General features: G+C 39.2%; 2 protein-coding genes across 2 annotated transcripts; both read right to left on the minus strand.

Moving 5' to 3' along the window:
- Positions 1 to 849: 849 nt before the first annotated feature.
- Positions 850 to 4,224, minus strand: ptger3 (prostaglandin E receptor 3 (subtype EP3)). Its single transcript, XM_037674592.1, has 2 exons — positions 3,303 to 4,224; positions 850 to 1,389 (listed from the first exon to the last, which is right to left on the minus strand). The coding sequence occupies exons 1-2, from the start codon at positions 4,137 to 4,139 to the stop codon at positions 1,063 to 1,065; spliced, it is 1,164 nt and encodes a 387-aa protein (XP_037530520.1). The 5' UTR covers positions 4,140 to 4,224; the 3' UTR covers positions 850 to 1,062.
- A 2,207-nt stretch (positions 4,225 to 6,431) lies between these two features.
- Positions 6,432 to 10,117, minus strand: zranb2 (zinc finger, RAN-binding domain containing 2). Its single transcript, XM_037674593.1, has 10 exons — positions 9,956 to 10,117; positions 9,358 to 9,410; positions 9,139 to 9,247; positions 8,946 to 9,028; positions 8,626 to 8,702; positions 8,340 to 8,483; positions 8,102 to 8,253; positions 7,498 to 7,557; positions 6,956 to 7,105; positions 6,432 to 6,738 (listed from the first exon to the last, which is right to left on the minus strand). The coding sequence occupies exons 1-10, from the start codon at positions 10,009 to 10,011 to the stop codon at positions 6,681 to 6,683; spliced, it is 942 nt and encodes a 313-aa protein (XP_037530521.1). The 5' UTR covers positions 10,012 to 10,117; the 3' UTR covers positions 6,432 to 6,680.
- Positions 10,118 to 10,515: the final 398 nt, after the last annotated feature.

Here is a 10,515-nt window from a genome sequence, read left to right on the forward strand (position 1 = left end):
ATATATATATATATATATATATATTAAAAGAATTAAATCTTCACAGTACATTTCACAGTGTCTTTTCTGCATTTTCTTTCTTTTGTGTATCAAATCTAAATCTAACTTGTCAAAATTAAATAAAATAAAGAACACAAACATTGATATTAAACATTTTAAACATGTAACTCCTAAGCATCATGGTAAAACTACACGAGATTGTAAAAAACCCCCCAAAAAACAACTTAAAATCCCACCTTTAGACTTATTTTAAAAAATAGCTTTTAATTGGCTGCTAAAATTATTGAACATTTAGCAACAAATAGGCAAATTAATGATTTTGACTGCTACAGACTTGAAACTAGCAGCAGCCACAGTTTTATAAATTTCATCATCACAAACCTACAGTTTCACGCTCGATGTTAAGAAAGTTGCCAAAAAGGAAAAGAGTCACGCATCACATTACAAGTGCGGCTTCACATTTCTTCTTCCTGGTCACGTGGGAGCAGCAAGATTACAGCCAGAGATACCTCGCAGGGATTATCAGAATTGCAAACAGAAACGGCTAAATCCATGACACTAATAAATAACAGTACAATCAACAACTGCTCAAGTTTCAAGCATTTTATCACGCTTTGTGTTTTATGGGTGGATTGGCAAAAATATATAGATATATATATTTACAACAAAATTTAAGCACTTGGTCGTTTTCAGAAACATTCATAATAGAAGGTCCTTCAATAAACAGATAGCTTCAAGTAGCTGAGAGTAAAAATCATGAGATGCACCTCTTGGCAGTCTGAGCCGCCCCCTAATGCTGGCTCTGGCAGAAGTCTGTATTGAACTTGGCAATGAGAAATGTCTGGTGGCCGCACAGCAGCCAAATGCAAAAGAAGACAGTCATGCATCCACATGCTGGTTGGGTAGCTCTTAATGGAATGTGTTGTAAACAAAACTGTCTGGATCCCACTGATCCTTGTGTTAAGGTCATCCATTCCTTTGTTGCTTTGTTTCTTCAGACGTTCTTATATCTCTGAAAGCCTTTCGGTCTGAGAGTCATTAGGTAGCAATCGCTGTCCAAGTCTAGTTACTTTGTGATTTTAAAAGGTCGTTGCCATCTTGATTCTGCTTGTTAATTGTGTCGAGAGCAGTCTGGGTCTCCTTCTGATCCTCCACGGAGCAGTTGGAGACGGCATTGGCCATGATGCAGAACTTTCGCAGCAGGATCTCCCTGAGGAGCAGATAGACCCACGGGTCCAGGATCTGGTTGAGGGATGCCAGGCGTATCGCTGTCAGAAACACGTTACAGTCCAGAAGGACTTCCTGGTTTGAGTTGCTGCTGGATTTTGAGGTTGTTGAGTTACACGCAACAGAGGACAAATTGTTGTAGATCATCTTCAGCATCAGGACCTGAGGGAGGAGAGGTTTGGAGAGATCTTAAACGGACCAATCAGCGCTTTTCATGTGTGGTTATGAACAGTTAACATCTTACCTGTTGTAGATAGCTCTGAATGGACACATTGGAGAAATAGAGTTTAAATTATACTGGACTGATAAGCTAACAGCTAGGCCAAGTGAGACAAACACCAAAGTGGACTGCTGTCATCTTACAACATAAATTAAAAAAAAAAATTTATAGCAATTCATGCAAACACTAATTTATAATTTTGTACATAATTTTAATTACTCACTGCATGTTATTTACATAAAAATTCAAGGTAATTTGCAAGCATATAAAGAGGCAGCAGCAATAAACTGCAGCACTTTAGGTGCGGCTTGGGCCTCTTCCTGCATGAATATCATAATAGTCCTGTCAGAATAATCATGTACTGTATTTTCCGGTGTATAAGTTGCAGTTTTTTTGCATAAATTAGCATGCCTGCAACTTATACAGCAAAGCAATGTTTTTTTTTCCCCATATTTTGCAATTTTTGTTGGAGATCTGACGATTTCATTCATTCTGAAATGGAAAATATTGGACACTACCATTTTCAGCCACTAGATGGCCCTCGACCCATATGGCAAGCCAAGTGTCTCATTAATAGGGAAAAGTGGCTATTAATGAGACACTTGACTTGCCATACCAAGACACCTTTGTCTTTGCTCTGGAACTCCTGGAGCAAACGTCAAATCAGCTGCATTTCATCTTGCTGCCCAGGTGAAATGCAGCTGATTTGACCATTAAAGTGCATTTATTAAGGAAAAGTTCAACTGAGACACACCTTTGCTATAATTTTGAGCAAACAAATAATTGTATTAAAGTGTTAATCTTGTTAAATTCTTCTTAAAGCCTCTCGTGCACACTCCCACGACTGCCATTTGGCAGCCAATCGATTTTTGGCACAACACCGGCACACATTTAGCGGTGACGTGTAACAAACGTGACGCATCAGCGGTGACATACGCGACTTATACGGCAAACTGACAGATTTATGATTTTTTCCACTTTATTAGACATATTTGGACTGATGCGACGTGTATGGCATGAAATACGGTAATGCAAAATTGACAAGCAAATTTTTATTTTTATATAAAAATAGTATTTACGTGAAGCACTACAACTCTTTTGGGACAGGAATTGTTTTAAGAAAGCATGAGTCTACTTTGGCCTTGATTTAACTTGGATTTATCAATCTGCTCAGATTAGTTATTGAAAATAAGGCAGTTCAAAGAGTTACAACCAGTAAGATATTATTTATTCATCACTTTTCCACAGAGAAAGAACTGAACGGTCAAGTTCTGATAAGTTGTGGAGAAGGCATCATGTTGTTCAGTGAAATGATTTCGTGTGATGTTTTAATTTTTATGATTTTTTCTTTCAAATAATCAAGAAAAAAAATGCATTATGAGTTGAGTCTCTGTGTAACCTCAGGGGAATGGATTTCATAATCATCCTTAATGGGATTTCTAAATATATGACTGATAATGCATGGTCTCACAGCACACTGAGCAGACCCTCAAACAGGACCCCTAAGTGGATTATCACCTAATGGAAAATGGCAGCAGCTTTGGAAATGAATCCTACATAATGAGGACTTTTATATTTAAATATAGCAGATTAAATGTGGACGAATTGAAAGAAGCAAAACAAAAATGGGCTAAATGTTTGGCTGCATGAGTGATGGAAACTAAGGAGCATTTCAAGCGCATTGTTTTTTCTTGTTTAAAGCACCTAATGAAAGTTTTAACATGAAGCTTCCAGTTTATCACATCAATTCAAGGACTTTTATTTTGCCAGACTACAGAGTATTGTATTTAAAGGTGTGCGTCGTGGTTGTGGAGTATTACATGAGTGAAAGCTGAGGACGCCTAAAGAAACGTACCAGCAGAGGAGACCAGCAGATGAGCAGGACGCACATGATCCCCAGCAGCTGGATGACTGTCTCCGTGGTGAGACGTTCCCACTGTTTGGAGGACTGAGACGTGCCCGGCTTCGTTTTGCACCGGAGGATCAAACCCCGTATGGTCATCACGTTGCAGGACAGGGTCACGAGCAGAGAGAAGATCCCGAGAACCGCAAAGGTGATGGCGAAGAACGTGCTGCCCCTGCCGTCACTTGTCGTGTTGATGAAACACCACGTGTACGGCCACTGGACCGTGTACACCCCGACTCCTGCGAGGGGCAGCAGAGCAAAGAGCAAGCCGAAACACCAGATGACAGCCAGAGTCTGCTTGGTCACACTGGTCTTCATGTGGTTCGAGTACCAGTGGGGGTTTGTTATCGCCATGGCTCTTTCTATCGCCATGGCACTGGCCAAGAAGAGGGAGCACAGGCCGAACGTTGTCATGCAGACACCAAAATAAGTACATAGTTTGCCAGATGGATCGATAATATTCCAGTGCAGCCCGGCCTGGTAGGCTGATATGACAACTGGAGTGGTCAGAACCTGCCCGAACAGATCAGTCAACGCCAAGGATCCGATACAAAGCAAGAAAGACTTTTTCCTTCTGTTTTCCTTCTTTCTGTAAGATATAAACACCAGAACAAGAGCTAAAGAGTTGCCAACCATGCCAGTGACCATCATAGTTATTGGGAATCCAACAGACACGGTTCCGTTACTTGGGTTCATTTTGCGCAACATCTTGGAAGAGTTGAAGCCCTCCATGTCTCCAGCCGGGGGGTTCGAGTCTTCTAGAGAGTCACAGCTGCACATGAGCATTCTCTAAGGAGGAGAAAGTTTGAAGAGAGCAAATATTTCGTTTGCAGCAGCCCGGCATCTTCCTGCAGTCTCAGCTCCTCCAAGTTACTGCGGTGCGTAAAAGCGCGTCTCTGCTCTTTTACGCAGAGGAGGCGGGACTCTTCCGCGTGCATGGGGCAACACAGACACTGCTTATTAACAAAATGATAATCACAACCTATGGAAAGCTTCACTGGTGTTACAGTTTTTGTCTATATGAGTTTAATACATTTAGATTTAGTCTGTAAGAAGGTTAGATGAAACAACAACGATGGAAGCTAATCTGTCCTTTCTGCAGACCAACAAGATCCAATCAGACAGACAGGATAGTACTGAAGAAGAAATAAACCGTCTTTAGATGAAACTTTATCCCTGAGCAAAATTAAAAAAAGGAAAAGTAGCAGCAGGACAGGGCAGAGGCGCGTTTCAGTCACGTTTGGAAAAACGTCTTAGTTCCATCAGTAACATGCGCCCTGTGCTTCACACGTTCTTCTCTATAATGCATTCTCATTCAGTGAACACCAAAAACATTAGAAAACATTTGAAAAGCAAAAAGCCTTTATCTGACAGCATTAAAAGAAAAGCAAAACTTACAAATAATAATAATAAGCAAACCCAGATTTTAAACTTGTTTACCATAAATATAATGGATATTTAGCATAGTCCATGGAATATAGAGGTCTATCTCAATATTTTACAGACCTGAGAATGTTTCAGTTCTCAGCTCAGAACTAAAGTGCCATCTGTTGATCCAAAGGAGCTACAACACCGGCCGAAAGCCCCACAGTGCCCTTTCAAAGACCAAAATAATGTTTTATAAGAAATAAGCTTCAAAATAACAGGTGCATCTGATTAACTCCTAGACACGATCTACAAATGACTCATTCCTCAAGTCCAGTCACTCCTGAACCAGACGAGTCAAAAGTGTCTTACCTGCTGAGGACAAAAAGAGCTGGACTGTTGCTCAGCGGTCCAATGTCCTCTTTTCAAATTAAAACAAATTCTGCATGTCATAAATCAAGATCCCAGAGTCTGGAGGAAGAGGTCCAGAATCGAGTCCAGTGTGAAGTTTCCAGTCAGTGATGGTTTGGGTCCAGTTTTCTGAAGTCAACGCAGCATCTACCAGGACATTTTAGAGCGCTTGTTGTGACTTGGCGCTATATAAACTGAACTCTTGCTTCTTTCTGCTGACGAGCTTGATGGGAGACTCATTTTCCAGGACTTGGTTCCTGCCCACGGTATCAAAGCTGGCTGTGAAATGTTCTTAGTCGCAGATTTTTCTCTCATCATTTGTACGCCAAAATCATCAAAATGAGAATAACTGGTGAAAACATTGTACTCTTGTGAATAATAATTTAAAAAAAGTACTTTGTAAATGTCAATTATTTTATGCTGAATATAAAGTTTAGTTAATATGGCCGTCAATTTCAGAGCAATTTATTGCACACTAATCTCTGGACAGGTTTTTATATAAAACAAAGATTTCACTGCATTTACAAACACTTAGTTGTTGCTACTTTAAATTGGGTCTTTATAAAGACTTCCCATGAAATAACTGTTCCTGAAAAGTTACCTGTGTAGCCTAGTGTACCTTATCGTTTAGTTTTATCGTAGTTGTCCCAGGCCGCCGTCTTTCAAACGGCACAGCATCCAGAATCAACTTTTAAAATTAAGTACTTTAAAATATCCAAGCTTGAGATCAATCTTTCATCAAACCACTGCTTCAGCATTTCTTATAAACACGCACTCCCATTAAGCTTGTTGTTTTCTAAGAACAAGTTTTAATCTAACCTTTTTAGTCCAACATTTTCACGATTGTAAAATTAGACACAGAATTATCAAGTGGCAAGGTCGACAAGTTTTTATTTACACGTGTACATTTTAGTCGTTACCAATAAAGACTTGATGTCATATTACCACAAGTGTTAGTGGTTTGTGTCACATACAGGAGCAGAAAACATTTAAAACTTTAAGTCCATTTGATTCCCAAGTGCCAAAAAAATAAAAGGTACAAATGTCTCAAGAAGTCACAACGTTGAGAAAAAAGTACACTTAAAGTAAAATCTAACATTTCACTTACAGTCAATTAAAATTAAAACAATATCAAAGTATACTTACCTTGAAAACAAACAAAAAAATACAACTAGATTTAATTAACTACATGCCAGTCATCCTCAGTTGACACTTGTGAACTTGAGTTTGAAGTTAAAGTTTAATAAAAATTAAAAAATGAATGGCTTTAAAAGGGAATGCACCCTCAAAATGATCGTTTGTTTTTTTTGTAAGCTCAAACACTTTGTTTATTGGACACTTATGGTTTCAAACACTTGGGACGCATGTAGTTTTAAAAAGGTAGTATGAAGGTGATGACAGGGTGATGTCATGGTGCCTGTCGTTTTGAAGGAAGGAAAATTTTGGAGACTTTGACAACGACCAGAATATTGAAGAGATGTGCTTGTTTTCTTCACAACACATCATGCACTTCCACTAAAATTCCTTTATGGTCTAGAGGTTGTAAGAAACTTATTTCTTTTTTGAACTGGAGCCAGAGTGGGACGATCCAGACGAATGGCCACGGCACCTGGAATCACAGACATTGAGGGAAGAACCACAAGGTCAGCTGGCTCAAACGAGGGTACGTCATGTATACATAAAGGTCAACAAGCAAGGCGACATGGCAAAATGTGAACATTATGTTTGCAAAATCTGAACTCCAAAAAACAAAAAAACAAAAACAAAGACCCAACAGATGGCTAGCAATAATCAGTGCCATTGTGGTATTCCACAGAAACCCAAACCTTTCGGACGAACGCGATCTAGAACGCCTCCGCTTTCTCTCTCCAGACGAAGACCTGGAGCGACTGCGCTTCTGCCCCCTCTCGGGTGAGGAGGAGGGGGAGGGGGACTTCTTCTGGGGTGAGGAGCCCTTTCCAGACCTGGAGCTGGATCTTTTGGAGGAATAAACCAAGCAGGAAGGTCAGTAAAATCAAAACAGGCTCACCAGTTTGGGTATTTATCAAGCTTCTCTGCTAAGAGCGCTGGATTAATAACACAAGTAATAACTGACTTAAGATGCTTAACGGGTTCTAGAAATCGCTTTAATAAAAAAAAAAAGTTTGCTTCTTTTTAATAAATACGCATCCTTTTAGGTGGAGTAGACATCACTCCTAAGAGAGGTGCGATAATTACCCCAGACACTTAGGTCTAAACAAACCTGCATAAAATACAAGACCTATTTTTAATTAAGTAAAATTCAGAGTTTAAGTGTAGAACTGGTATGGAGCTTGGTGCTCCACACATACACTCTCTAAAGGGAGAGAGTGTATGTCACCTCATTCACCTGGAGCGAGACCTTGAGCGAGATCCAGATCTGGAACTGGAAGAACTTCTAGAGCGGGACCTGAAAGACAAGAACAACAAAAACCTTTCCAATATTTTCAAAAAATGGGAATAGATCTACATACAGGGTAATACTGGGTATCAGGGTAATAAAGCAAGGTCAGCAACTATGAAAAGCAATGCAACATGGCAAAATGTGAACACTAGTTTGCAAAATCGGAGCTCCAAAAAAAGGCTAGCAATAGTCATAAGACATTGATGTTTTAAAAGTTTTAAAACAAAAAAACCACATAAGATACTCAAAACACAAACAAAACAGAAAAACATTGATCCTGTATAAGTTTTGCAGATTAGTCTACAAAAGGAAAGGGCAAAAAGAAAGCTCTCAATATTTGCATATCAAGTTAAAAACATTGAAAACTAGAGACTATGTCCAAACATGATATGTGCATTGAGCAAATCTGCAGATAAGGAGATAAAAAAAAAGGAAAACAACAAAATGACAATACAGAACAATATCCAATATCGATAATTAAATCAGAAAAAAGATTGAGCTGATACTGACATTTTGCCCGGAGTTACCCTTGACCTGTATACCCTTTTACCTGGACCTGGACCGAGAGCTGGAGCTGGACGAGCGAGAGGAGGAGCGGGATGAACCGGAGCGACTGCCTTTTTTCTTGGCTGGCTTTTCTTCCTCATCACTAGCATTCAAGTCATATTTGGACAGATCACCATCATCTTCCTCATCGTCATCCTGTAAAGAGGTGAAATTTAACGTTAAACAGTCATAGGCTGTCATGAGAATAAACTGTAGGTTTTGTTTAAAATCCAAAATCTTACATCCAATTTGTATTTTGACAAGTCGCCTTCTTCTTCGTCTTCCTCCTCGTCCTCGTCTTCTTTTGACACGGTTTTCTTTTCGGTTTCTTTTGAGGAACTTGTGCTGCTGCTATTCCCTCTAAACTTTTTCTTTTTCCTACCAAACTGTGATAAATGGGGAAAACAAAAAGTTTTCAAATCAAACTTCAATCCATTCCACGTTCCTTTTAAAGCATCTGAAAATTGGCTGAAATGTTTATTGCTCAAATATGAGCTTTTTGATAGATGGGAGCCAACATGTACCCACCTCGTCATATTCACCATCAGATTCGTCACGTTCAATATATTCTACATTCTCCCTTTCATTGAAACCTCCACCATAACCTGGGGTATTACAAAGACAAAAAAAATAAATAAATAAATGATAAATGTAAGTCCTGATGCATGTGCAATAATTCAGGTAAATATATCTAACAAGGTTGAGTATGGGCAAGTTATAGCAGCTCCTCAGACTGAAGTAGTATTTTGAATAAAAGGTAAAACATTTCAACAAAGAACCCGTCCAGTGGATGTCAGAAGTAAATGTAAAGTAGCCACAAAACTACAAATGGCAAACTCTGAAATCACCTGTTCTTTCTTCAAGCTTGGCATATTTTGGAGTGTTGCACATGTTGCACTCTGATCGTCTAGCCCAATTCACGTTACCACATCTTTGTCAAAACAAGGAAGAAAAAAAAATACATAATTAGTGCTTTTTAATATAAAACAGATTTTCTAAAATTGTTTGCATGCTTTATAACAGTAGGTTAAAGTTTAATACGTTTTGCATTGCCAATCATTTGCACTGAAGAGGCCTCTGCTCTTCTCAGCAAAGGTTTTCCCAATTTCTGTTCCTCCTGCTTTCATCATCTTTGCCTCTGTGGTCTTGTCTGTGAAAAACAAAGCATTTTTTTTGTTAATATTAAGTTTATTGGAACAAATGCATCAAGCCTTTGAAAAATAAAACATCTAATATGCACACTAAAGAAGAGGAAAATACCTCTGCCACATCTGTTGCAACTTGTTCTTCTTGCAAAGTTCACATTTCCACACCTGAAAATGCATAATGAATGAATACATTAGTATGCTCGTGCTGCTAACAAGCACAGGATTGGTTAGCTTGACTGTTGACATCTGCAGCCATCCATCACATTTTAACAGAGTTCACTGGAAACATAATAGTGCTGACCACGCATGAAGATTATTCACTCATTACTAACGGTAAACACCACCCCATCTCCGAGTGGACACATCTACACCACGGGCTAACGACAGCTGCATGCTAATCTGATAGCCCGAAGCTAACGCCAACACAAGAGACGCAAAAATATCTCCATAACTAAATCTCTTTAAGTGAATGTTAATATGAGCTATGCAGCTAGTTATACATAGAAACAGATAAGGGTAAAACGCATGTAAAAGTAGCTCTTGAAGAAGTTGACTATAAATTTCCAGGCCTTTAGCATGAGCAAAACGCTACAAGGCCTAAGATATTAGCTACTAGCCTATTAGCACAAGCAACACAATAATAGTCATGTCAGCTGCTAAATCTGACCCCATGTAAGCACACTGGGACCTAATTTAATGCAAGCCCTTACTTTTTATCTGGACATATCCAGTCGCCGTCGCTAACTCGAAAACTCTTCCCCGACATTTTTGTGCCTGTACGCTCAATGAATAGGCGCTACCACGTTCACACGGTCTCCTCACTAACAGAGCTCGTGCGGTGCGGCCGGCAGGCGGCAGCAGTAACCTCGACTCCTCCCTCTTTAAGTTGCCTTCAAGACCTTGCAGTTGCTCGTAAATATCCTTTTCCGCGAGTCGTACTTTCAAAAAAAACCCCACATCGTTTAGCTCCCCAAGAAATAATTTTCGAGAGGAAAATAGCCAACAAATACTTCCTGTGTTTTTTCACAACACAGCAAATGCATGCACGTGGCATTTTATTTTGTGACGTCATTCTTCAAATAAGGTTATGACGACTGACAATATTTCTGACAACACTTGAACGGAACATCGATAAAGATCAAATCATCCTTAAAGAAATCGAGGCCTTATTAGAAGTCATATCACAATATTATTCTTTAAATGTAACAAGGGTATTCCAGTTTTTTTATTTTTTATTTATGCAATAAATGCCAACAATAATATCGACTAA

Source organism: Nematolebias whitei, chromosome 3 (genome assembly GCF_014905685.2).
Source record: "Nematolebias whitei isolate Nwh7 chromosome 3, NemWhi1, whole genome shotgun sequence".
Taxonomy (NCBI): Eukaryota; Metazoa; Chordata; class Actinopteri; order Cyprinodontiformes; family Rivulidae; genus Nematolebias; species Nematolebias whitei.

Coding starts and splice junctions, on each gene's coding strand:
- ptger3 (XM_037674592.1), bottom strand. CDS start 4,139: ATGCTCATGTGCAGCTGTGACTCTCTAGAAGACTCGAACCCCCCGGCT. Junction 1,390..3,302: donor TCTGCTGGTCTCCTCTGCTG/GTACGTTTCTTT, acceptor CTCCTCCCTCAG/GTCCTGATGCTGAAGATGAT.
- zranb2 (XM_037674593.1), bottom strand. CDS start 10,011: ATGTCGGGGAAGAGTTTTCGAGTTAGCGACGGCGACTGGATATGTCCA. Junction 9,248..9,357: donor TTGCAACAGATGTGGCAGAG/GTATTTTCCTCT, acceptor TGTTTTTCACAG/ACAAGACCACAGAGGCAAAG. Junction 6,739..6,955: donor AGATCGCGTTCGTCCGAAAG/GTTTGGGTTTCT, acceptor CTGTGATTCCAG/GTGCCGTGGCCATTCGTCTG.